At 44.0% G+C, this 26,413-nt stretch overlaps 1 protein-coding gene across 1 annotated transcript in view; it reads left to right on the forward strand.

Annotated features, from left to right (window-relative positions):
* Positions 1-26,199, forward strand: part of LOC106570409 (TBC1 domain family member 20) — a 42,381-nt gene extending 16,182 nt beyond the window's left edge. The window contains exons 5-6 of the mRNA XM_082961251.1: positions 12,238-12,379; positions 17,920-26,199. Of these exons, the coding sequence (XP_082817377.1) occupies positions 12,238-12,379; positions 17,920-18,057 (280 nt within the window). The 3' untranslated portion in view covers positions 18,058-26,199. The remainder of the gene's footprint in view (positions 1-12,237; positions 12,380-17,919) is intronic.
* The last annotated feature ends 214 nt before the right edge of the window (positions 26,200-26,413 follow it).

Here is a 26,413-nt window from a genome sequence, read left to right on the forward strand (position 1 = left end):
CAGTCGCTAGCTGCAGCGAACTGAAAAGAGGAGTGGCCCAGGGATGTGTGTGCTTTGGGGACCTTTAACAGAATGTAACTGGCAGAACGGGTGTTGTATGTGGAGGATGAGGGCTGCAGTAGATATCTCAGATGGGGGGAGTGCGGCCTAAGTGGGTTTTTATAAATAAGCATCAACCAGTGGGTCTTGCGACGGCTATACAGAGATGACCAGTTTACAAATCAAATTTTATTTGTCACATACACATGGTTAGCAGATGTTAATGCAAGTGTAGCGAAATGCTTGTGCTTCTGGTTCCGACCATGCAGTAATATCTAACAAGTAATCTTTTTTTAATTTATTTTTTATTTCACCTTTATTTAACCAGGTAGGCAAGTTGAGAACAAGTTCTCATTTACAATTGCGACCTGGCCAAGATAAAGCAAAGCAGTTCGACAACATACAAAAACACAGAGTTACACATGGAGTAAAACAACATACAATCAATGAATGCAGTAGGAAAAAAAAATAAAAAAAATAATAAAATAAAAATAAGACTATATACAATGTGAGCAAATGATGTGAGATAAGGGAGGTAAAGGCAAAAAAATGCCATGGTGGCAAAGTAAATAAAGTATAGCAAGAAAAACACTGGAATGGTAGATTTGTAGTTTGAAGAAAGTTCAGAGATAAAATATAAATAATATGGTGTAAAGGAGCAAAATAAAATAAATAAATACAGTAGGGGAAGAGGTAGTAGTTTGGGCTAAATTATAGATGGGCTATGTACAGGTGCAGTGATCTGTGAGCTGCTCTGACAGCTGGTGCTTAAAGCTAGTGAGGGAGATAAGTGTTTCCAGTTTCAGAGATTTTTGTAGTTCGTTCCAGTCATTGGCAGCAGAGAACTGGAAGGAGAGACGACCAAAGGAGGAGTTGGCTTTAGGGGTGACCAGAGAGATATACCTGCTGGAGCGCGTGCTACAGGTGGGTGCTGCTATGGTGACCAGTGAGCGGAGATAAGGGGGGACTTTACCTTGCAGGGTCTTGTAGATGACCTGGAGCCAATGTGTTTGGCGACGATTATGAAGCGAAGGCCAGCCAACGAGAGCGTACAGGTCGCAGTGGTGGGTAGTATATGGGGCTTTGGTGACAAAACGGATGGCACTGTGATAGACTGCATCCAGCTTGTTGAGTAGGGTATTGGAAGCTATTTTGTAAATGACATCGCCGAAGTCGAGGATTGGTAGGATGGTCAGTTTTACGAGGGTATGTTTGGCAGCATGAGTGAAGGATGCTTTGTTGCGAAATAGGAAGCCAATTCGAGATTTCACTTTGGATTGGAGATGATTGATGTGAGTCTGGAAGGAGAGTTTACAGTCTAACCAGACACCTAGGTATTTGTAGTTGTCCACAAATTCTAAGTTAGAACCGTCCAGAGAAGTGATGCGGGCAGGTGCAGGCAGCGATCGGTTGAAGAGCATGCATTTAGTTTTACTTGTGTTTAGGAGCAGTTGGAGACCACGGAAGGAGAGTTGAATGGCATTGAAGCTCGTCTGGAGGGTTGTTAACACAGTGTCCAAAGAAGGGCCAGAAGTGTACAGAATGGTGTCGTCTGCGTAGAGGTGGATCAGATTCACCAGCAGCAAGAGCGACATCATTTATGTATACAGAGAAAAGAGTTGGCCCAAGAATTGAACCCTGTGGTACCCCCATAGAGACTGCCAGAGGTCCAGACAGTAGGCCCTCCGATTTGACACACTGAACTCTGTCAGAGAAGTAGTTGGTGAACCAGGCGACGCAATCGTTTGAGAAACCAAGGCTACTGAGTCTGCCGATGAGGATGTGGTGATTAACAGAGTCAAAAGCTTTGGCCAGGTCAATGAATACGGCAGCACAGTATTGTTTCTTATCGATGGCGGTTACGATGTCGTTTAGGACCTTGAGCGTGGCTGAGGTGCACCCATGACCAGCTCTGAAACCAGATTGCATAGCGGAGAGGGTGCGGTGGGATTCGAAATGGTCGGTAATCTGTTTGTTGACTTGGCTTTCGAAGACCTTAGAAAGGCAGGGTAGGATGGATATAGGTCTGTAGCAATTTGGGTCAAGAGTGTCACCTCCTTTGAAGAGGGGGATGACAGCAGCTGCTTTCCAATCTATGGGAATCTCAGACGACACGAAAGAGAGGTTGAACAGGCTAGTAATAGGGGTTGCAATAATTTCGGCAGATAATTTTAGAAAGAAAGGGTCCAGATTGTCAAGCCCAGCTGATTTGTAGGGGTCTAGATTTTGCAGCTCTTTCAGAACATCAGCTGAATGGATTTGGGAGAAGGAGAAATGGGGGAGGCTTGGGCGAGTAGCTGTGGGGGGTGCAGTGCTGTTGAATGCAGTAGGGGTAGTTAGGTGGAAAGCATGGCCAGCCGTAGAAAAATGCTTATTGAAATTCTCAATTATAGTGGGCTTATCGGTGGTGACAGAGTTTCCTATCCTCAGTGCAGTGGGCAGTTGGGAGGAGGTATTATTATTCTCCATGGACTTTACAATGTCCCAGAACTTTTTAGAGTTGGAGTTGCACGAAGCGAATTTCTGTTTGAAAAAGCTAGCCTTGGCGTTTCTAACTGCCTGTGTGTATTGGTTTCTAACTTCCCTAAAAAGTTGCATATCGCGGGGGCAGTTCGATGCTAATGCAGAACGCCACAGGATATTTTTGTGTTGGTTAAGGGCAGTCAGGTCTGGGGAGAACCAAGGGCTATACCTGTTCCTGGTTCTAAATTTCTTGAAAGGGGCATGCTTATTTAAGATGGAGAGGAAGGCATTTTAAAAAAATAACCAGGCATCCTCTACTGACGGGATGAGGTCAATATCCTTCCAGGATACCAGGGCCAGGTCGAATAGAAAGGCTTGCTCGTTGAAATGTTTCAGGGAGCGTTTGACAGTGATGAGTGGAGGTCGTTTGACCGCTGACCCATTACGGGTACAGGCAATGAGGCAGTGATCGCTGAGATCTTGGTTGAAAACAGCAGAGGTGTATTTAGAGGGCACGTTGGTTAGGATGATATCTATGAGGGTGCCAGTGTTTGCGGCTTTGGGGTTGTATCTGGTGGGTTCATTAATAATTTGTGTGAGATTGAGGGCATCAAGCTTGGATTGTAGGATGGCTGGGGTGTTAAGCATGTCCCAGTTTAGGTCACCTAGTAGCACGAGCTCTGAAGATAGATGGGGGGCAATCAGTTAACATATGGTGTCCAGAGCACAACTAGGGGCCGAGGGGGGTCTATAGCAGGCGGCAACGGTGAGAGACTTGTTTTTGGAGAGGTGGATTTTTAAAAGTAGAAGTTCAAATTGTTTGGGTACAGACCTGGATAGCAGGACAGAACTCTGCAGGCTATCTCTGCAGTAGATTGCAACACCGCCCCCTTTGGTCGTTCTATCTTGTCTGAAAACGTTGTAGTTAGGGATGAAGATTTCAGAGTTTTTGGTGGACTTCCTAAGCCAAGATTCAGACACAGCTAGGACATCCGGGTTGGCAGAGTGTGCTAAAGCAGTGAATAAAACAAACTTAGGGAGGAGGCTTCTAATGTTAACATGCATGAAACCAAGGTTATTACGGTTACAGAAGTCATCAAAAGAGAGCGCCTGGGGAGTAGGAGTGGAGCCAGGCACTGCAGGGCCTGGATTCACCTCTACATCCCCAGAGGAGCAGAGAAGAATAAGTATGAGGGTACGGCTAAAAGCTATAAGAATTGGTCGTCTGTGACGTCCAGAATAGAGAGAAAAAGGAGCAGGTTTCTGGGGGCGATAAAATAGCTTCAAGGTATAATGTACAGACAAAGGTATGGTGGGATGTGAGTACAGAGGAGGTAAACCTAGGCATTTAGTGATTATGAGAGAGATATTGTCTCTAGAAACATCATTGAAACCAGAAGATGTCATAGTGTAACTGATGTGAAATGGCTAGTTAGTTAGCGGTGGTGCGCGCTAATAGCGTTTCAATCGGTGACGTCACTCGCTTTGAGACTTGAAGTAGGGTTGCCCCTTGCGTTGCAAGGGCCGCGGCTTTTGTGGCGCGATGGGTAACGATGCTTCGTGGGGTGTCAGTTGTTGATGTGTGCAAGGGTCCCTGGTTCGAGCCCAGGTTGGGGCGAAGAGAGGGACGGAACCTACACTGTTACAATAGCATGTGTGGGTGGAGGAACTGAGAGGTTGGATAAGGTATAATGAGCAGGGCTAGAGGCTCTACAGTGAAATAAGCCAATAAACACTAACCAGAACAGCAATGGAGAAGGCATATTGACATTAAGGAGAGGCATGCTTAGCCGAGTGATCAAAGGGTCCAGTGAGATTCAGACAGCTAGCCGGGCCATAGGTAGCAAGCTGGTGGAAGATGGGAGGGAGGTCTGTTTTTAGCCACCTCGTGCGTTTCCGTCTGTGGGTTAGTGGGGTTCCGTGTGGAAGGGGGGACCAGTCCAAGTTGGCAAAATAGTTAGTTATAGTGGCCCAAGAAAAGTGTCCGATAGACCTATTCAGATCGCAGCCGAAAAGACAGCTAACGATTAGCGGGCCGCAGATGGGCGATCAGGTTACGTCGCGACGGAGGGGCCAGTTGGATAACTCCCTCGGGCAGATAACGTCGGTGGTCCATTCGTGAAGACCCGATGGGGCTCCGCATCGGCAGTAAAACGGGTCAGGATAGGTGAGTTGTAGCCCAGGAGACACTTCAGCTGGCTAGCTCAGGAATAGCCCAGGAGTGGCTGACGGAACTCTTCAGCTGGCTAGCTGGCTAGCTCCGTAATAATGTGTGTTAATTCCGTGACCGACGTTGCCAATAGTCACTCAGGTAGCAGCTAGTTAGCTGCAAGATCCAGGTGTAAATGTCCAGAGCCTGCGGTAGAAATCGGGGAAAGGAGAGAGAATAGGTCCGGTATGCTCTGGTCTGAGTTGCGCTGTACAAAAACTGGCGATAGCTATTCGAGCTAATGGATAGCTGAGGACAGCTAACCGTGGCTAGCTGAACTTCAACGTTAGCCAGTGAAAATGGCTAAACACTTGCTAGCTTCTGTTGTGGAATTCAGATGAGGTAAATAATACTTTCTTTTTTAAATTGGTGAGGCGGGTTGCAGGAGAGTGCTTTGAGGTTGAGTATTTAGAATAAAAAAAATATATATATATATATATAAAGATAAGTGAAAAAAAAAATGTAAATATATATATACACGGGACACGACAAGAGGAGGGTAATCTAACCTAAGAATTTCACAACAACAACCTTATACACACACAAGTGTAAAAGAATGAATAAGAATATGTACATAAAAATATATGAATGAGTGATGGCCGAACGGCATAGGCAAGATGCAGGAGATGGTATAGAGTACAGTATATACATATGAGATGAGTAATGTAGGGTATGTAAACATGATATAAAGTGGCATTGTTTAAAGTGGCTAGTGATACATTTATTACATGCATTTTTCCATTATTAAAGTGGCTAGAGTTGAGTCAGTATGTTGGCAGCAGCCACTCAATGTTAGTGATGGCTGTTTAACAGTCTGATGGCCTTGAGATAGAAGCTGTTTTTCAGTCTCTCAGTCCCAGCTTTGATGCACCTGTACTGACCTCGCCTTCTGGATGATAGCGGGGTGAACAGGCAGTGGCTCGGGTGGTTGTTGTCCTTGATGATCTTTTTGGCCTTCCTGTGACATCGGGTGGTGTAGGTGTCCTGGAGGGCAGGTAGTTTGCCCCCGGTGATGCGTTGTGCAGACCTCACTACCCTCTGGAGAGCCTTACGGTTGTGGGCGGAGCAGTTGCCGTACCAGGCGGTGATACAGCCCGACAGGATGCTCTCGATTGTGCATCTGTAAAAGTTTGAGTGTTTTTGGTGACAAGCCGAATTTCTTCAGCCTCCTGAGGTTGAAGAGGCGCAGCTGCGCCTTCTTCACCACGCTGTCTGTGTCGGTGGACCATTTCAGTTTGTGCGTGATGTGTACGCCGAGGAACTTTAAACTTTCCACCTTCTCCACTGCTGTCCCGTCGATGTGGATAGGGGGCTGCTCCCTCTGCTGTTTCCTGAATTCCACGATCATCTCCTTTGTTTTGTTGACATTGAGTGTGAGGTTATTTTCCAAACACCACACTCCGAGGGCCCTCACCTCCTCCCTGTAGGTCGTCTCGTCGTTGTTGGTAATCAAGCCTACCACTGTAGTGTCGTCTGCAAACTTGATGATTGAGTTGGAGGCGTGCATGGCCACGCAGTCATTGGTGAACAGGGAGTACAGGAGAGGGCTGAGAACGCACCGTTGTGGGGCCCCAGTGTTGAGGATCAGCGGGGTGGAGATGTTGTTACCTACCCTCACCACCTGGGGGCGGCCCATCAGGACATCCAGGACCCAGTTGCACAGGGCGGGGTCGAGACCCAGGGTGAGCTTAATGACGAGTTTGGAGGGTACTATGGTGTTAAATGCTGAGCTGTAGTCGATGAACAGCATTCTTACATAGGTATTCCTCTTGTCCAGATGGGTTACGGCAGTGTGCAGTGATTGCGATTGCGTCGTCTGTGGCGGTAAGCAAATTGGAGTGGGTCTAGGGTGTCAGGTAGAGTGGAGGTGATATGGTCCTTGACTAGTCTCTCAATGCACTTCATGATGATGGAAGTGAGTGCTACGGGGCGGTAGTCATTTAGCTCAGTTACCTTAGCTTTCTTGGGAACAGGAACAATGGTGGCCCTCTTGAAGCATGTGAGAACAGCAGACTGGGATAAGGATTGATTGAATATGTCCGTAAACACACCAGCCAGCTGGTCTGCGCATGCTCTGAGGACGCGGCCGGGGATGCCGTCTGGGCCTGCAGCCTTGTGAGGGTTAACACGTTTAAATGTTTTACTTGTTTTACATTGGCTGCAGTGAAGAAGAGCCCGCAGGTTTTGGTAGCGGGCCGTGTCAGTGGCACTGTAATGTCCTCAAAGCGAGCAAAGAAGTTGTTTAGTTTGTCTGGGAGCAAGACATCATGATCCGCGACGGGGTTGGTTTTTCTTTTGTAGTCTGTGATTGACTGTAGACCCTGCCACATACCTCTTGTGTCTGAGCCATTGAATAGCGACTCTACTTTGTCTCTATACTGACGCTTAGCTTGTTTGATTGCCTTGCGTAGGGAATAGCTACACTGTTTGTATTCGGTCATGTTTCCGGTCACCTTGCCCTGATTAAAAGCAGTGGTTCGCGCTTTCAATTTTGCGTGAATGCTGCCATCAATCCACAGTTTCTGGTTGGGGAATGTTTTAATAGATGCTGTGGGTACAACATCACCGATGCACTTGCTAATAAACTCGCTCACCGAATCAGCGTATTCATCAATCTTGTTGTTCGACGCTATGCGGAACATATCCCAGTCCACGTGATCGAAGCAATCTTGAAGCGTGGAATCCGATTGGTCGGACCAGCGTTGAACAGACCTGAGCACGCACAGGTGCTTCCTGTTTTAGTTTCTGTCTATAGGCTGGAGCAACAAAATGGAGTCGTGGTCAGCTTTTCCAAAAGGAGGGCGGTGGAGGGATTTATATGTGTCCTGGAAGTTAGAGTAACAATGATCCAGGGTTTTGCCAGCCCGGGTCGCGCAATCGATATGCTGGTAAAATTTAGGGAGCCTTGTTTTCAGATTAGCCTTGTTAAAATCTCCAGCTACAATAAATGCAGCCTCAGGATATGTGGTTTCCAGTTTACATAGAGTCAAATGAAGTTCTCTCAGGGCCGTCGATGTGTCTGCTTGGGGGGGAATATATACGACTGTGATTATGATCGAAGAGAATTCTCTTGGTAGATAATGCGGTTGGCATTAGATTATAAGCAATTCTAAGTCAGGTGAACAAAAGGATTTGAGTTCCTGTATGTTGTTATGATCACACCACGTCTCGTTAATCATAAGGCATACACCCCCGCCCTTCTTCTTACCAGAGAGATGCTTGTTTCTGTTGGCGCGATGCGTGAAGAAACCAGGTGGCTGTATCGACTCCGATAGCCAGTCTCGAGTGAGCCATGTTTCCGTGAAACAAAGAACGTTACAGTCTCTGATGTCTATCTGGAAGGCAACCCTTGCTTGGATTTCGTCTACCTTGTTGTCAAGAGACTGGACATTGGCGAGTAGTATGCTCGGGAGTGGTGCGCGATGTGCCCGTCTACGGAGCCTGACCAGAAGACCGCTCCGTCTGCCCCTTCTGCGGCGCCGTTGTTTTGGGTCGCCGGCTGGGATCCGATCCATTGTCCTGGGTGATGGACCAAACAGAGGACCCGCTTCGGGAAAGTCGTATTCCTGGTCGTAATGTTGGTGAATTGACGTTGCTCATATATCCAATAGTTTCTCCCGTCTGTATGTAATAAAACCTAAGATTACCTGGGGTAACAAAGTAAGAAATAACACATAAAAAAACAAAATACTGCATAGTTTCCTAGGAACGCGAAGCGAGGCCGCCATCTCAGAGGAGTATAGAGTGCAGTGATGTGTCCTATAAGGAGTATTGGTGGCAAATCTGATGGCCGAATGGTAAAGAACATCTAGCCGCTCCAGAGCACCCTTACCTGCATATCTATAAATGACGTCTCCGTAATCTAGCATGGGTAGGATGGTCATCTGAATCAGGGTTAGTTTGGCAGCTGGGGTGAAAGAGGAGCGATTACGATAGAGCAAATCAAGTCTAGATTAAACTTTAGCCTGCAGCTTTGATATGTGCTGAGAGAAGGACAGTGCACTGTCTAGCCATACTCCCAAGTACTTGTATGAGGTGACTACCTCAAGCTCTAAACCCTCTGAGGTAGTAATAACACCTGTGGGAAGAGGGGCATTCTTCTTGATCCTGACTAGTCTCCCAGTCCCTGGCGCTGAAAAACATCCCCACAGCATGATTCTGCCACCATGCTTCACTGTAGGGATGGTGCCATGTTTCCTCCAGATGTGACACTTGGCATTCAGGCCAAATAGTTCAATCATGGTTTCATCAGACCAGAGAATCTTGTTTCTCATGGTCTGAGAGTCTTTAGGTGCCTTTTGGAAAACTCCAAGAGGGCTGTCATGTGGCTTTTACTGAGGAGTGGCTTCCGTCTGGCCACTGTACCATAAAGGCCTGACTGGTGGAGTGCTGCAGAGATGGTTGTCCTTCTGGAAGGTTCTCCCATCTCCACAGAGGAACTCTGGAGCTCTGTCAGAGTGACCATCGGGTTGTTGGTCACCTCCCTGACCAAGGCCCTTCTCCCCCGATTTCTCAGTTTGGCTGGGCGGCCAGCTCTAGGAAGAGTCTTGGTGGTTTCAAATTTCTTCCATTTATGAATGATGGAGGCCACTGTGTTCTTGGGGACCTTCAACATTGCAGACATTTTTCAGTACCCTTCCCCAGATTTGTGCCTCGACACAATCCTGTCTCGGAGCTCTACGGACAATTCCTTTCACCTCATGGCTTGGTTTTTGCTCTGACATGCACTGTCAACTGTGGGGCCTTATATAGACAGGTGTGTGCCTTTCCAAATCATGTCCAATCAAATTAATTTACCACAGGGGTGGACTCCAATCAAGTTGTAGAAACATCTCAAGGATGATCAATGGAAACAGGATGCACCTGAGCTAAATTTCGTGTCTCATAGCAAAGGGTCTGAAAACGTATGTAAATAAGATATTTCTGTTTTTATTTTTAATAAATTAGCTAACTTTTCTAAAACCCTGTTTTAGCTTTGTCATTGTGGGGTTTTGTGTGTAGATTGATGAGGATTTGTTTTATTTTATCCATTTTAGAATACGGCTGTAAGGTAACAAAATGTGGAGAAAGTCAAGGGGTAAAAAGTTTGGTGTTTGGTCCCATATTCCTTGCACACAATGATTACATCAAGCTTGTGACTCTATAAACTTGTTGGATGCATTTGCTGTTTGTTTTGTCTGCACTTTCACCTCATAGTCATTGTATAATTTCAGATCCGAAGAGTACAGAGCCAAAACAACAAAACGTTTGTCACTCTCCCAATACTTTTGTAGCTCACTGTATATTTGCATTTGCGACTAATGATCGGTGTCCATATTCATGAAGAACTCAGAGTAGGAGTGCTGATCTAGGATCAGGTCCCTCCTGTTCATGTAATCTTGTTCATGATGATCCAAAATACAAAACTGATCCTAGAGCAGCACCTATTCTGTAATACTTTATTAATACAGGTCCTGCTTCCCACTCTTTTCTCCTGAAGGGGGCAGTAAGAGTCTGTATGTTCTTCTTGGAAAGGTAGGTTGTCGCAGCCAGGATATACAATTGAGTCAAACTAAGATATATGGAGTAAAAATCCACCCGATCGATTGCTTCTATCTCTCTCCACCTGCCTTGCCATCAGCTAGGCTACTGTACCCCTGAGCCAGCTGGACTAGTGTGTAGTATGAGACTACAGAAATGAGGGAGAAAGGATGGAAGACTGTGGATTTCTTATTTATCACAGAGATTTTTTGGGGCTCCTGATGCATTTGTATAATTGATGGTCTGACAAGAATGTATGCTGTGAGATTTAATTGGGAAGACTTTGAGTTAAGAGCGGGCCCTGGTTTCCTGTCTCCACAGCTAACTGTCAGCCAGTCAAAGGATTCCACCGCCTTCCGATGTGCTGTCACTTTGTTCTCTGTTTTCTCAATGTCACATTGGGTCTTGATTGTCAACCTTCTTAAGATGTCTCCACGTCAATATGATTGCTGCACTGACAAGTCACTATGAGCATGGTTGAGGACTTCCTTTTTGTACGCTAGGCATGTTTTTCATCCATCTCCGAGGAGAAAAGGAATGCAGCAGACAAGGAACGATATTTTGACTCGAACTGAAGCAGTGTTTTATTTGACTGCTCGTCAAAGTTGTGTGACTATATCCCTCTAAAACTCCAGCGTTGTGTGTGATGTACTAAAACACACTACCATGGTATTAGATATTCTCCTAGTCTTATTTACACTGTGTCCTGGGTGTGTGTTGTGTTGAAATGTTATGGGGTAAGCTGTAGCACATAAATCTCTCTCTCTCTCTCTCTCTCTCTCTCTCTCTCTCTCTCTCTCTCTCTCTCTCTCTCTCTGTGTTGCGTGCAGTTCCTCCCCAGTTCTTGATAAAAGAAAGTTATTTTTGATAGTGGCGCCATGTAAAATGTAGAGAATAAGAGGGCTAGTGATAAATATTGAATATGGGTGCGTCTTGGAAGGCCTCTTGGAAGTAGTGCACTAGGGTGCTATTTGAGACAGAGCCAAGGAGATGGAAGCTCACAGGTATAATGGTGTTGCTCACTGCTTTTAGGCTACCTTCAGACTGCTGAGGAAATGTTCAGGAAAATATTTGATGCTAGAACGGTTATATAACCTAGTTTTAACAAATAGGCCCTACTTCATTTGAACAAAATAAAAGTTTTACGAAGGCAAGTCATTTGACAACACAATGACTGTTGCTGTTTTGGTTGCCATGCTAAATGTTCAGTTCGCTATAGAGTTGCCTATGGATGTTACAGATTGGTGATTTTTGTGAGCGGCACTCAAGTGCTTTTCCAGGGAGTTTTCTCCTGCAAAGCCCACAAATAATAACTAAAATAGATCTGCATTAAGCGTTGCAGTCCAAAGGGTTTCTGTAGTGTACCATGCCTAATGCCTTGCCTTTAGAACTGGTCTCTCTGTATTCTGTAATTACACCGTCCTTACTCACAGGAACTGGCATAAGCATAACTTGGCTTAAATGGCACCCTATTCCCTATATAGTGCACTACTTTTAACGAGAGCCCTATGGGATGTACTCGTAGCCCTTGTTATATTCACACATTTCTCTCAGACTTGCTTCCCCCACTTTGCAGGCTAATGCAGGTTAAGTGCTGGGCTGTCCTGCGGTCATCATGACAGAATAAGGAGATTGGGTTTACTGTACATCAACTAGTGGGATGTCAACGGGTGTATTTTAATTAGCCAGTGTAAAAATGAGCTGTTGCTCTTGGTAATGAGCGGTTGAGCAATGTAGTTGTTGCTGTTTATTCCCTCTGTAAAGTGTATGGAGACTCTGTGACGATGCACTTTAAATCAAATGTGACTTGACCTGTTCATAATGGCATAGGGTGGTCAAGTGGTCTAAGTCGCTGCCTCCAGATCTCATGTACCGCTGCAGTATGGGTTTGAATACGGTCCACTGCTATTTCAGCACACTCTCTCCTCTAGCTCTACCTCTGTCCTATCCTATAAACAAACACAGAAAATAATAATAGCTGACTAACTTGTTCATATGTGTTGCAGGGCCGAGGTGGGAACCATCTTTGCTCTGAGCTGGCTCATCACATGGTACGGCCACGTCCTGTCTGAGTTCCATCATGTTCTCAGGCTCTATGACTTCTTCCTGGCTTCACACCCACGCATGGCCGTCTACTTCGCTGCCGTGGTAAGAACCAATATTTAAACTGTGACCTGTCTGTTTATAGAATAGAGTAATGTAGAATAAAATACTAGAATAGAATGGATAGGTTATTGTCCATTTTGTAAGGAATATAAATGTGTCTTGTGCCTTACTCTGTACCTAAATCCTTGTTTTCAGAGCATCTCTCTCTCATCTGCTTCCAAGTTGTCTGCTGGACATAATTCCTTTTTGGGGGCAGTGTGTATTTTCTATAAGTGAGCGACAGTCATTTGGGCATTTTACAACATTTTACAACAACATTTTACAATCAGAGATGCATTCTTATTTGTGGTACAGTAGTTGCTAATGAACAACAAAACACTCATTAGTCTGCACATTCCACTAAGCGCTTATTAGACGGTATTGGGGAAACGATATCTCGCCAAACTTCAAACGTGTGTTTCTCGCTCGGCCCTTTGTAAATGGAGTTGTTTTGTGACTACTTGTCAGCAGCAACGGAAAACAAAACAAAAAGTTAAAAAAAGGCAAGGATTTCTCTTTTCTTACACACACACACACACACACACACACACACACACACACACACACACACACACACACACACACACACACACACACACACACACACAGGAATCCAGGGCACTTTGTTGTAGCTAGACCAGTTAATTAAACAACTCTAATGAAGTCACCAGAGGTTTGGTGTGGAGGACTGGCTGTGTTTGTGCTAGATTGCTTTAAATGGCCCCTTTCTTCTTCTTCCATAAGCCTATCCCCTGCTAGATACTGGAGCTGCACACAAACCAAAGGGGGCCGAGGCCTTTTGAAGTCGGGATAACAAGGCAGTCAGGAAATGTAGTTCATCCTGCCTCTTATGTTACTAGACACAGGGAGGCTTACCCCTTTCAGTCTGCGCCGTGCCAAAACCCTGTATCGTTACTCACCGGGCTAAAACCCTATACCGTTACTCACCGGGCTAAAACCCTGTACTGTTACTCACCGGGCTAAAACCCTGTACTGTTACTCACCGGGCTAAAACCCTGTACCGTTACTCACCGGGCTAAAACCCTGTACCGTTACTCACCGGGCTAAAACCCTGTACCGTTACTCACCGGGCTAAAACCCTGTACCGTTACTCACCGGGCTAAAACCCTGTACCGTTACTCACCGGGCTAAAACCCTGTACCGTTACTCACCGGGCTAAAACCCTGTACCGTTACTCACCGGGCTAAAACCCTGTACCGTTACTCACCGGGCTAAAACCCTGTACCGTTACTCACCGGGCTAAAACCCTGTACCGTTACTCACCGGGCTAAAACCCTGTACTGTTACTCACCGGGCTAAAACCCTGTACTGTTACTCACCGGGCCTAAACTCTGTACTGTTACTCACCGGGCTAAAAGCCTGTACTGTTACTCACTGGGCCTAAACCCTGTACTGTTACTCACCGGGCCTAAACTCTGTACTGTTACTCACCGGGCCTAAACTCTGTACTGTTACTCACCGGGCCTAAACTCTGTACTGTTACTCACCGGGCTAAAACCCTGTACTGTTACTCACCGGGCTAAAACCCTGTACTGTTACTCACCGCACATCTCCTGGAACAGAAAAGAGTCTGGGGTATGAGTCTGCTGAGGTAGATGGTAGATTTACATTTTAGTAATTTAGCAGACTCTCTTATCCAGAGTGACTTACAATTAGTGCACTCATCTTAAGATAGTTAGTTCAGACAACCAGTACTCATCAGCAAAGTCAGTGCTTGTAGGAAAAGTGCATTAAATATATATATATATATATATATATATATATATATATATATATAAATAATTGGTATGTTGGTCAACTATGTATGTCGATTTAAAACATCTTAAATAAGGATGTTGAGGCAGATTTTAAACTGTTTTTTATCTATCTGCAATATTAAAGCTGAAAACATTTTTAGGGCTACATCAGCTTTAATATTGCAGATAGATTGTACCTTCCATCAATGTAATTGACTGCATCACTTCCAATCTCCGTTACTTTAAGACATGAAGGTCAGTCAATCCGGAAGATTTCTTCAAGTGCAGTTGCAGAAACGATCAAGCACTGTGATGAAACTGGCTCTCGAGGACTGCCACAGGAAAGGAAGACCCAGCTTCACGGAGTTCAAGTAACAGACACATCTCAAAATCAACTGTTCAGAGGAGACTGCGTGAATCACGCCTTCATAGTCGAAACCACTACAGAAAGGACATCTAATAATAAGAAGAGACTTGCTTGGGCCAAGAAACACGAGCAATGGTGGAAATCTGTTCTTTGGTCTGATGAGTCAAAATTTGAGATTTTTGGTTCCAACCGCCTTGTTTTTGTGAGACGCAGAGTAGGTGAACAGATTATCTCTGCAAGTGTGGTTTCCACTGTGAAGCATGGAGGAGGAAGTATGATGGTGTGGGGGTGCTTTGCTGGTGACACAGTCTGTGATTTATTTAGAATTCAAAAGGCACGCTTAACCAGCATGGCTACCACAGCATTCTGCAGCGATACGCCGTCCCATCTGGTTTGCGCTTATTGGGACTATAATTTTGTTTTTCAACAGGACAATTACCCAACACACTTCCAGACTGTGTAAGGGCAATTTGACCAAGAAGGAGAGTGATGTAGTGCTGTGTCAGATGACCTGGCCTCCACAATCACCCGACCTAAAACCAATTGAGATGGTTTGGGATGAGTTGGACCGCAGAGTGAAGGAAAAGCAGCCAACAAGTGCTTAGTATATGTGGGAACTTCTTCAAGACTTGGAAAAGCAGTTGAAGCTGGTTGAGAGAATGCCAAGAGTGTTTAAAGTTGTGATCAATTCAAAGGATGGCTTACTTTGAAGAATCTCAAATATATTTTGATTTGTTTAACACTTTTTTTGGTTACTACATAATTCCATATGTGTTATTTCATAGTTATGATGGCTTCACTATTATTCTACAATGTAGAAAATAATAAAAATAAAGAAAAACCTTTAAATGAGTCGGTGTGTCCAAACATTTGACTGGTACTGTACATACATGCATACAGTTGAAGTCGGAAATTTACATACACTTAGGTTGGAGTCATCAACCACTCCACAAATTTCTTGTTAACAAACTATAGTTTTGGCAAGTCAGTTAGGACATCTACTTTGTGCATGACACAAGTAATTTTTCCAACAATTGTTTAAGGCTACCCGAAACGTTTGATCCAAGTTAAACAATTTAAAGGCAACACTACCAAATACTAAGTTAGTGTATGTAAACTTCTGACCCACTGGGAATGTGATGAAAGAAATAAAAGCTGAAATAAATCATTCTCTGTACTATTATTCTGACATTTCACATTCTGAAAATAAAGTGTTGATCCTAACTGACCGAAGACAGGGAATTTGTACTCGGATTAAATGTCAGGAATTGTGAAAAACTGAGTTTAAATGTATTTGGCAAAGGTGTATATAAACTTCTGTACATGCATACATACATACATACAGTTGAAGTCGGAAGTTAACATACACGTAGGTTGGCGTCATTAAAACTCGTTTTTCAACCACTCCACACATTTCTTGTTAACGAACTATAGTTTTGGCAAGTCGGTTAGGACATCTACTTTGTGCATGACACAAGTCATTTTTCCAACAATTGTTTACAGACAGATTACTTCACTGTATCACAATTCCAGTGGGTCAGAAGTTTACATACACTAAGTTGACTGTGCCTTTAAACAGCTTGGAAAATTCTAGAAAATGTGATGGCAATAGAAGCTTCTGATAGGCTAATGGACATAATTTGAGTCAATTGGAGGTGTACCTGTGGATGTATTTCAAAGCCTACCTTCAAACTCAGTGCCTCTTTGCTTGACATCATGGGAAAATCAAAAGATATCATCCAAGATCTCAGAAAAATTATTGTAGGCCTCCACAAGTCTGGTTCATCCTTGGGAGCAATTTCCAAATGCCTGAAGGTACCACATTCATCTGTACAAACAATAGTACACAAGGATAAACACCATGGGACCACGCAGCCGTCATACCGTTCAGGAAGGAGACGCGTTCTGTCTCCTAGAGATGAATGTACTTTGGTGCGAACAGTACAAATCGATCCCAGAACAACAGCAAAGGACCTTGTGAAGATGCTGGAGGAAACAGGAACAAAAGTATCTATATCCACAGTAAAACGAGTCCTATATCGACATAACCTCAAAGGCCGCTCAGCAAGGAAGAAGCCACTGTTCCAAAACCGCCATAAAAACGCCAGACTACGGTTTGCAACTGCACATGGGGACAAAGTTTGTACTTTTTGGAGAAATGTCCTCTGGTCTGATGAAACAAAAATAGAACTGTTTGGCCATAATGACCACTGTTATGTTGGAGAAAAAAGTGGGAGGCTTGCATCATCATGTTGTGGGGGTGCTTTTCTGCAGGAGGGACTGGTGCACTTCACAAAATAGATGGCATCATGAGGAGGAAAATGATGTGGATATATTGAAGCAACATCTCATGACATCAGTCAAGAAGTTAAAGTTTGGTCGCAAATGGGTCTTCCAAATGAACAATGACCCCAAACATACTTCCAAAGTTGTGGCAAAATGGCATAAGGACAACAAAGTCAAGGTATTGAAGTGGCCATCACAAAGCCTTAACCTCAACCCTATAGAAAAGTTAAACAGTTTAAATGCAATGCTACCAAATACTAATTGAGTTTATGTAAACTTCTGACCTACTGGGAATGTGATGAAAGAAATAAAAGCTGAAATAAATAATTCTCTGTACTATTATTCTGACATTTCACATTCTTAAAATAAAGTGGTGATCCTAACTGACCAAAGACAGGGAATTTTTACTTGGATTAAATGTCAGGAATTGTGAAAATACATACATACATACATACATGCATACATGCATACATACATGCCTACATATGTACACATCTATTTTTTTTATACAGTGAGGGAAAAAGTATTTGATCCCCTGCTGATTTTGTACATTTGCCCACTGACAAAGAAATGATCAGTCTATAATTTTAATAGTAGGTTTATTTGAACAGTGAGAGACAGAATAACAACAACAAAAAATCCAGAAAAACGCATATCAAAAATGTTATAAAATGATTTGATGTTTCACAAAAGTTATGAACCCGTGTGACTCAGTTGGTAGAGCATGGTGTTTGCAATGCCAGGGTTGTGGGTTCGATTCCCACGGGGGACCAGTATTTAGAAAAAGAAAAAAATGTATATAATTATTGCTAAAAGTATTATTAGATTATTGATCAATTGACTATGACTTTTTAGATCATCCAGCAGTGCTATTTGCAGAGATCCAGGTAAATGTTCCAGGTAAATGTTGCAATTCTTCAGCCATTCCTGGACCTGTGACCAAAAACAAACCACATATGGACAGTACCAAAACAAATTATCTAATCATTCTGTCTCTTCGCAGCAAAATCCGCAGAGCTGAGAAGGTCTTCAACAGTTAGAAAAAGAGTGTAGCTAGACAAACTGTAACTACTGAAGGGTTGAATGGGACAAAGCTAATATAATAACCTGCTAATATTCTGTCTCGTTTATAGATCGTCCTGCACAGGGAGAAAGAGGTGAAGCAAACCGAGTGTGACATGGCCATGGTGTACCACATCCTGTCCCAGATCCCCCAGGACCTGCCCTACGAGGAGCTCATCACTGTGCTTCAACTCAATCCAGTGTTGTGACTATTGTTGCCAGGAGGACTTGTGAGCTAAAGAATAGAGGCTGCTATTACATCAGAACATGAGGAGATGTGGACCATGCCAGTCACATAATACAGGAGGAGGAGATATTACATGGTAGAGAATGTAACACAGTTAGATTGGGCTTGCAGACAGTGTTAACATTATCTGCAGTGTAGCCACAGCAGGGGGTTCCAGCCTGCCTGCAGACTCTTGGATGTCTGTCTTTGCAAAGGACGGGTGTTTTACTATGCAGGCCATGGGTCCTCTAGAGCCCTCAAACTCAACTCTGGACCTCGAAGCCAGTTCCACTGCTTTTTTAATTGTTCCCCTCTTATCAGGGACTGATTTAGACCTGAGGCACCAGGGCAGGTGGGTGCAATTAATGATCAGGTAGAACAGAAAACCAGCAGTACTCCGGACCTTGTAGGGTAAGATTTGAATACCCCTCCCGTAAACTACAATGCTCAATATGTGAATAAAATGTATAATCAGCTTCAAGTCTGAACTGGTCTGAAACAGGGAATGTGAGGAGAGATAGTCCTCTCTGTAGTATTAGCAGTAGATCCAACTTTGTTCAGACAGAGCAGATGTAGCGCAGAGGTAGAGGACTCTTGTGGTCCTTTGGGATTTGTTCTTCCACATGTCCAGCAGGTGGGGCTGTTGAGCAGCAAGTCCCCCAGCCCACACAACAGAGTGGCTCCCTATGCTGCTGGAGCTGATCCTCTTCCTCCTTAGTGTCTATTGTGATGTGGCTGACGTTCAGTCCTGCCTGTCTGCATCCCAGCCCTTTGTATGTAAACGGTATCTGTCAGTCTACGAGATCTGCTAGGCTCACCTTAATGATGCTATCAACACCAGTGGGAGGTTATGAATACCTTTCCCACAAGAGCAATGTTGTTCTCCCTCTATTCATGTCTCCCTCCTGAGCAGAAATGCCATCTAAATCGGACAGAAATCTGGTTCATTTTAGATCTTACAGCATTTCTGATTCTCTCGCTGTCTCTTGTCAGAAAAGGTTGTCTAGAGAGATGGGGTGGTTAGTACGATGGCTCTGGGTTTGGGGTGTCTTCTCTTTTTAACGTCACACTCGTCACACCACGGCAAAAGAGATTTTATTTAAAAAAATTGGAGGCCTCTTGTGCTATCTAATAAATAAGCCTCATCCCTAGGTAATTATGGACTGTTTGATTTTTCATGCGGATTCCCCCCCTCTCCATCCCCCTGCTTTTAAGCATCTGTGGCCCCCGAGGAAGGATGGGGGAGGGGGTGTTCCGTGTCACGTGGTACATACCCTACTGTATTGTTCTCAAGACAGAGATGAGATGAGCAGCCCTCACTGCACTCCTACCCCTGGCTTCTGGCTCTATTTGTCTGACTGACCTTAGACTGGGCTGCAACGGGGAAAATGTAGCAATGTAGTGGTTTCCCTCAAGAGGCAGGAGGATGGAGGTGAGGGTGACCCCCAAATGTTCTTCACAAAGGATGCACCCCCGCCCCCCCCCCCCCCCCTATACTGTAGGCTCTTTTCCCCCAATCTGCTCATAGTTGCAGGCCTATGTGCTTTGGAGGAGATTTCAAATACATGCCAGATCTTTTACAGGTTTTCTTTTTAATATCAGCTTCTTTTCAGGCCTTTTCAGTGATTTTCTTAGGATTAAGAAACATTGTGATATATCACAATCAAATCAAATCAACAGAGTGAAACCCTCTAAAAACAGAATATACCACTTCCTTACTGCAGAAGCCGCCACCTGTAACCCAACCAGTGCATCAGCTCCTCCAGCAGTGGCTGGTTGGGGGGCCTACTGAGTTTGGTGTGTGAGGTGGCTGGCCCAGCAGGACTGTGTTGTAGCCGGCTGGGCCTCCACTGAGGCTGAGGTCAGGGACTGTGATATCACCTCAGGCACATCTTTGAGCTCTGAGCCAGGCGGTGGGGGGTTTGAGGGGGTTGGAGTGGGGGCCGGCTCGGTGGCGGTTTCTGCGCAGCGACAGCGAGCATGCTGGGAAGCACAGAGGCGTTGGAAACGGATTAGCCAGTTAGACCTTGTGCACAATCACCTCTGAAAGTGCTCCCTCAGATGAGAAATGAACAAATGCCTCTGCACTCATTTTTCCTTCCTCTCTCATACTCAGTTTAAAAACAGGAGCTTCATACGCAAAGGCAACGAATGATGGTGAACAAGTCATTGTGTAAACTTCTGGAAGGTTTCATTTTTCTCATCCATTTTTACCTCTCTGGCTGATAAACATGCCCCTTTCAAGCGACTCAGAGTCAAAAACCGAACTAATCCGTGGTACTCTCCTGTACTCAGACCTCTTGATAAGAAATCAAGCCTGGGCCAAGACAAACTGTCTCATTAGCTGATTGGCAGCTATTTAGGCAATTGAGAAATCGGTGCATTGCCTCGGTTAAACAGGCCAAATCAAACTACTTCCTTAGCGCTATGACAGACTGTTAGTGATCATTCTAAATTCTGTAAAATCGTTAATTCACTGAAGTGGGGGTAATTCCTCTACATCCTTGCCTAAGCAGGTCGTTTCGGACTCCTGCATCATTGCTGAAAAAGTTCAGATTTGTGATTATTTTAATCAGCGTTTTAGCTGATTTCCTATTTGAAAGAAATGGTGGTCATACTGGTCTTGGCCAGTCAGGTTGGCTGGTTTGATTTGATTTTGAGTTGACTGTTCTTCCCACATACAGCCTCCAGTTGCCTCAATCGATGACAAGTCAACCTCACGTGACTTGGGAAATGGTAGTAAGGTTTTTTTAATTTTTGGCAAACTTAAGTTCTTGCTGCCTTGTTAGCTATTGACACCAAGAAGTCATTAGGGGCTGAATGTTTTATTTAACTTTAGTATCAGGAAATATTCCAAAAGTGTGGAAAGCAGCTTGTGTGCTACCACTCCATAAGGGAGGGGATAGTAGTGATCTTGATAATAATCGATCAATTTCCAGGCTCCCTTGCTAAAATACTAGAATCATTGGTCAACAAACGGCTACGTTATTATCTATCTGTAAATGGTATTCTTAATGTCAATCAATCCAGATTAGAGGTCGACCGATTAATCGTCATGGCCTATTAATTAGGGCCGATTTCAAATTTTCATAACAATCGGTAATCGGCATTTTTGGACTCCGATTATGGCCGATTACATTGCATACCACGAGGAGACTGCGTGGCAGGCTGACCACCTGTTACGCGAGTGCAGCAAGGAGCCAAGGTAAGTTGCTAGCTAGCATTAAACTTATCTTATAAAAAAACAATCAGTCTTCACATAATCACTAGTTAACTACACATGGTTGATGATATTACTAGGTTAACTAGCTTGTCCTGCGTTGCATATAATCAAGGTGGTGCCTGTTAATTTATCATCGAATCACAGCCTACTTTGCCAAAAAGGGGATGATTTAACAAAAGGACATTTGCGAAAAAAGCACAATCGTTGCACGAATGTACCTAACCATAAACATCCATGTCTTTCTTAAAATCAATACACAGAAGTATATATATATTTAAACCTGCATATTTAGTTAAAATAAATTAATGTTAGCAGGCAGTATTAACTAGGGAAATTGTGTCACTTCTCTTCTGTTCATTGCACGCAGAGTCAGGGTATATGCAACAGTTTGGGCCGCCTGGCTCGTTGCGAACTAATTTGTCAGAATTTTACATAATTATGACATAACATTGAAGGTTGTGCAATGTAACAGCAATATTTAGACTTAGGGTTGCCACCCGTTCGATAAAATACGGAACGGTTCCGTATTTCACTGAAAAAATAAACGTTTTGTTTTTTGAAATCATAGTTTTCCGGATTTGACCATATTAATGACCAAAGGCTCGTATTTCTGTGTTTATTATATTATAATTAAGTCTATGATTTGATATTCCTACCACCGCTCAGTCTGACTGACTGTTTATGACTTCAAGCCTTTCAACTCCTGAGATTAGGCTGGCAATACTAAAGTGCCTATTAGAACATCCAATAGTCAAAGGTATATGAAATACAAATGGTATAGAGAGAAATAGTTGACACGTCATAATTCCTATAATTACTACAATCTAAAACTTCTTACCTGGGAATATTGAAGAACTGGCTTTTTTTGGTCCTTAATCGGTATCGGTGTCGAAAAATCATAATCGGCCGACCTCTAATGCAGATTAAGACCTAAACATAGCACCATGCTTGTTTTTAAATTATATTGCAAATGCCTTAGATTATATAAATAATTGTGATGCCATGTTTGTAGACTTGTCAAAAGCTTTTGATACTGTAGATCATGTTATTCTTTTGAACAATTGATGTGATTGGCCTGACTGAAACATGGCTTAAGCCTGATGAATTTACTGTGTTAAATGAGGCCTCACCCCCTGGTTACACTAGTGACCATACCCCCCGTGCATCCGGCAAAGGCGGAGGTGTTGCTAATATTTACGATAGCAAATTTCAATTTACAAAAAAAAAAACAATGACGTTTTCGTCTTTTGAGCTTCTAGTCATGAAATCTATGAAGCCTACTCACTCACTTTTTATAGCTACTGTTTACAGGCCTCCTGGGCCATATGCAGTGTTCCTCACTGAGTTCCCTGAATTCCTATCGGATCTTGTAGTCATAGCAGATAATATTCTAATTTTTGGTGACTTTAACATTCACATGGAAAAGTCCACAGACCCACTCCAAAAGGCTTTCGGAGCCATCATCGACTCAGTGGGTTTTGTCCAACATGTCTCTGGACCTACTCACTGCCACAGTCATACTCTGGACCTAGTTTTGTCCCATGGAATAAATGTTGTGGATCTTAATGTTTTTCCTCATAATCCTGGACTATCGGACCACCATTTTATTACGTTTGCAATCGCAACAAGTAATCTGCTCAGACCCCAACCAAGGAGCATTAAAAGTTGTGCTATAAATTCTCAGACAACCCAAAGATTCCTTGATGCCCTTCCAGACTGCCTCTGCCTACCCAAGGACGTCAGAGGACAAAAATCAGTTAACCACCTAACCGAGGAACTCAATTTAACCTTGCGCAATACCCTAGATGCAGTTGCACCCCTAAAAACTAAAAACATCTGTCATAAGAAACTAGCTCCCTGGTATACAGAAAATACACGAGCTCTGAAGCAAGCTTCCAGAAAATTGGAACGGAAATGGCGCCACACCAAACTGGAAGTCTTCCGACTAGCTTGGAAAGACAGTACCGTGCAGTATCGAAGAGCCCTCACTGCTGCTCGATCATCCTATTTTTCCAACTTAATTGAGGAAAATAAGAACAATCCGAAATTTCTTTTTGATACTGTCGCAAAGCTAACTAAAAAGCAGCATTCCCCAAGAGAGGATGGCTTTCACTTCAGCAGTAATAAATTCATGAACTTCTTTGAGGAAAAGATCATGATCATTAGAAAGCAAATTACAGACTCCTCTTTAAATCTGGGTATTCCTCCAAAGCTCCATTGTCCTGAGTCTACACAACTCTGCCAGGACCTAGGGTCAAGGGAGATACTAAAGTGTTTTAGTACTATATCTCTTGACACAATGATGAAAATAATCATGGCCTCCAAACCCTCAAGCTGCATACTGGACCCTATTCCAACTAAACTACTGAAAGAGCTGCTTCCTGTGCTTGGCCCTCCTATGTTGAACATAATAAACGGCTCTCTATCCACCGGATGTGTACCAAGCTCACTAAAAGTGGCAGTAATAAAGCCTCTCTTGAAAAAGCCGAATCTTGATCCAGAAATTATAAAAAACTATCGGCCTATATCGAATCTTCCATTCCTCTCAAAAAAATTTGAAAAAGCTGTTGCACAGCAACTCACTGCTTTCCTGAAGACAAACAATGTATACGAAACGCTTCAGTCTGGTTTTAGACCCCATCATAGCACTGAGACTGCACTTGTGAAGGTGGTAAATGACCTTTTAATGACGTCAGACCGAGGCTCTGCATCTGTCCTCGTGCTCCTAGATCTTAGTGCCGCTTTTGATACCATCGATCACCATATTCTTTTGGAGAGATTGGAAACCCAAATTGGTCTACATGGACAAGTTCTGGCCTGGTTTAGATCCTATCTGTCGGAAAGATATCAGTTTGTCTCTGTGAATGGTTTGTCCTCTGACAAATCAATTGTAAATTTCGGTTTTCCTCAAGGTTCCGTTTTAGGACCACTATTGTTTTCACTATATATTTTACCTCTTGGGGATGTCATTCGAAAACATAATGTTAAATTTCACTGCTATGCGGACGATACACAGCTGTACATTTCAATGAAACATGGTGAAGCCCCAAAATTGCCCTCGCTAGAAGCCTGTGTTTCAGACATAAAGAAGTGGATGGCTGCAAACTTTCTACTTTTAAACTCGGACAAAACAGAGATGCTTGTTCTAGGTCCCAAGAAACAAAGAGATCTTCTGTTGAATCTGACAATTAATCTGGATGGTTGTACAGTCGTCTCAAATAAAACTGTGAAGGACCTCGGCGTTACTCTGGACCCTGATCTCTCTTTTGAAGAACATATCAAGACTGTTTCAAGGACAGCTTTTTTCCATCTACGTAACATTTCAAAAATCAGAAACTTTCTGTCCAAAAATGACGCAGAAAAATTAATCCATGCTTTTGTTACTTCTAGGCTGGACTACTGCAATGCTCTACTTTCCGGCTACCCGGATAAAGCACTAAATAAACTTCAGTTAGTGCTAAATACGGCTGCTAGAATCCTGACTAGAACCAAAAAATTTGATCATATTACTCCAGTGCTAGCCTCCCTACACTGGCTTCCTGTTAAGGCAAGGGCTGATTTCAAGGTTTTACTGCTAACTTACAAAGCATTACATGGGCTTGCTCCTACCTATCTTTCCGATTTGGTCCTGCCGTACATACCTACACGTACGCTACGGTCACAAGACGCAGGCCTCCTAATTGTCCCTAGAATTTCTAAGCAAACTGCTGGAGGTAGGGCTTTCTCCTATAGAGCTCCATTTTTATGGAATGGTCTGCCTACCAATGTGAGAGACGCAGACTCAGTCTCAACCTTTAAGTCTTTACTGAAGACTTATCTCTTCAGTAGGTCCTATGATTAAGTATAGTCTGGCCCAGGAGTGTGAAGGTGAACGGAAAGGCTGGAGCAACGAACCGCCCTTGCTGTCTCTGCCTTGCCGGTTCCCCTCTTTCCACTGGGATTCTCTGCCTCTAACCCTTTTACAGGGGCTGAGTCACTGGCTTACTGGTGTTCTTCCATGCCGTCCATGGGAGGGGTGCGTCACTTGAGTGGGTTGAGTCACTGACGTGGTCTTCCTGTCTGGGTTGGCGCCCCCCCTTGGGTTGTGCCATGGCGGAGATCGCTGTGGGCTATACTCGGCCTTGTCTTAGGACGGTAAGTTGGTGGTTGGAGACATCCCTCTAGTGGTGTGGGGGCTGTGCTCTGGCAAAGTGGGTGGGGTTATATCCTGCCTGTTTGGCCCTGTCCGGGGGTATCATCGGATGGGGCCACAGTGTCTTCTGATCCCTCCTGTCTCAGCCTCCAGTATTTATGCTGCAGTAGTTTATGTGTCGGGGGGGCTAGGGTCAGTCTGTTACATCTGGAGTATTTCTCTTGTCTTATCCGGTGTCCTGTGTGAATTTAAATATGCTCTCTCTAATTCTCTCTTCTCTCTTTCTGTCTTTCTCTCGGAGGACCTGAGCCCTAGGACCATGCCTCAGGACTACCTGGTATGATGACTCCTTGCTGTCCCCAGTCCACCTGGCCGTGCTGCTGCTCCAGTTTCAACTGTTCTGCCTGCGGCTATGGAACCCTGACCTGTTCACCGGACGTGCTTGTTGCACCCTCGACAACTACTATGATTATTATTATTTGACCATGCTGGTCATTTATGAACATTTTAACATCTTGACCATGTTCTGTTATAATATCCACCCTGCACAGCCAGAAGAGGACTGGCCACCCCTCATAGCCTGGTTCCTCTCTAGGTTTCTTCCTAGGTTTTTGGCCTTTCCAGGGAGTTTTTCCTAGGGAGTTTTTCCTAGCCACCGTGCTTCTTTCACATGCTTTGCTTGCTGTTTGGGGTTTTAGGCTGGGTTTCTGTACAGCACTTTGATTTATCAGCTGATGTACGAAGGGCTATATATATATAAAAAATTAAAAATGTTGGCATAAGCTGTCCTCGATATGATTGGAACAAATCAAATCAAAGTTTATTTGTCACACTGAATACAACAGGTGTAGACCTTACAGTGAAATGCTTACTTACAGGCTCTAACCAACAGTGCAAAAAAAGGTATTAGGTGAACAATAGGTAAGTAAAGAAATAAAAACAACAGTAAAAAGACAGTGAAAAACGTACAGATGCTTGCCGATG

Source organism: Salmo salar, chromosome 14, assembly GCF_965601325.2.
Source record: "Salmo salar chromosome 14, fSalSal1, whole genome shotgun sequence".
Lineage (NCBI taxonomy): Eukaryota > Metazoa > Chordata > Actinopteri > Salmoniformes > Salmonidae > Salmo > Salmo salar.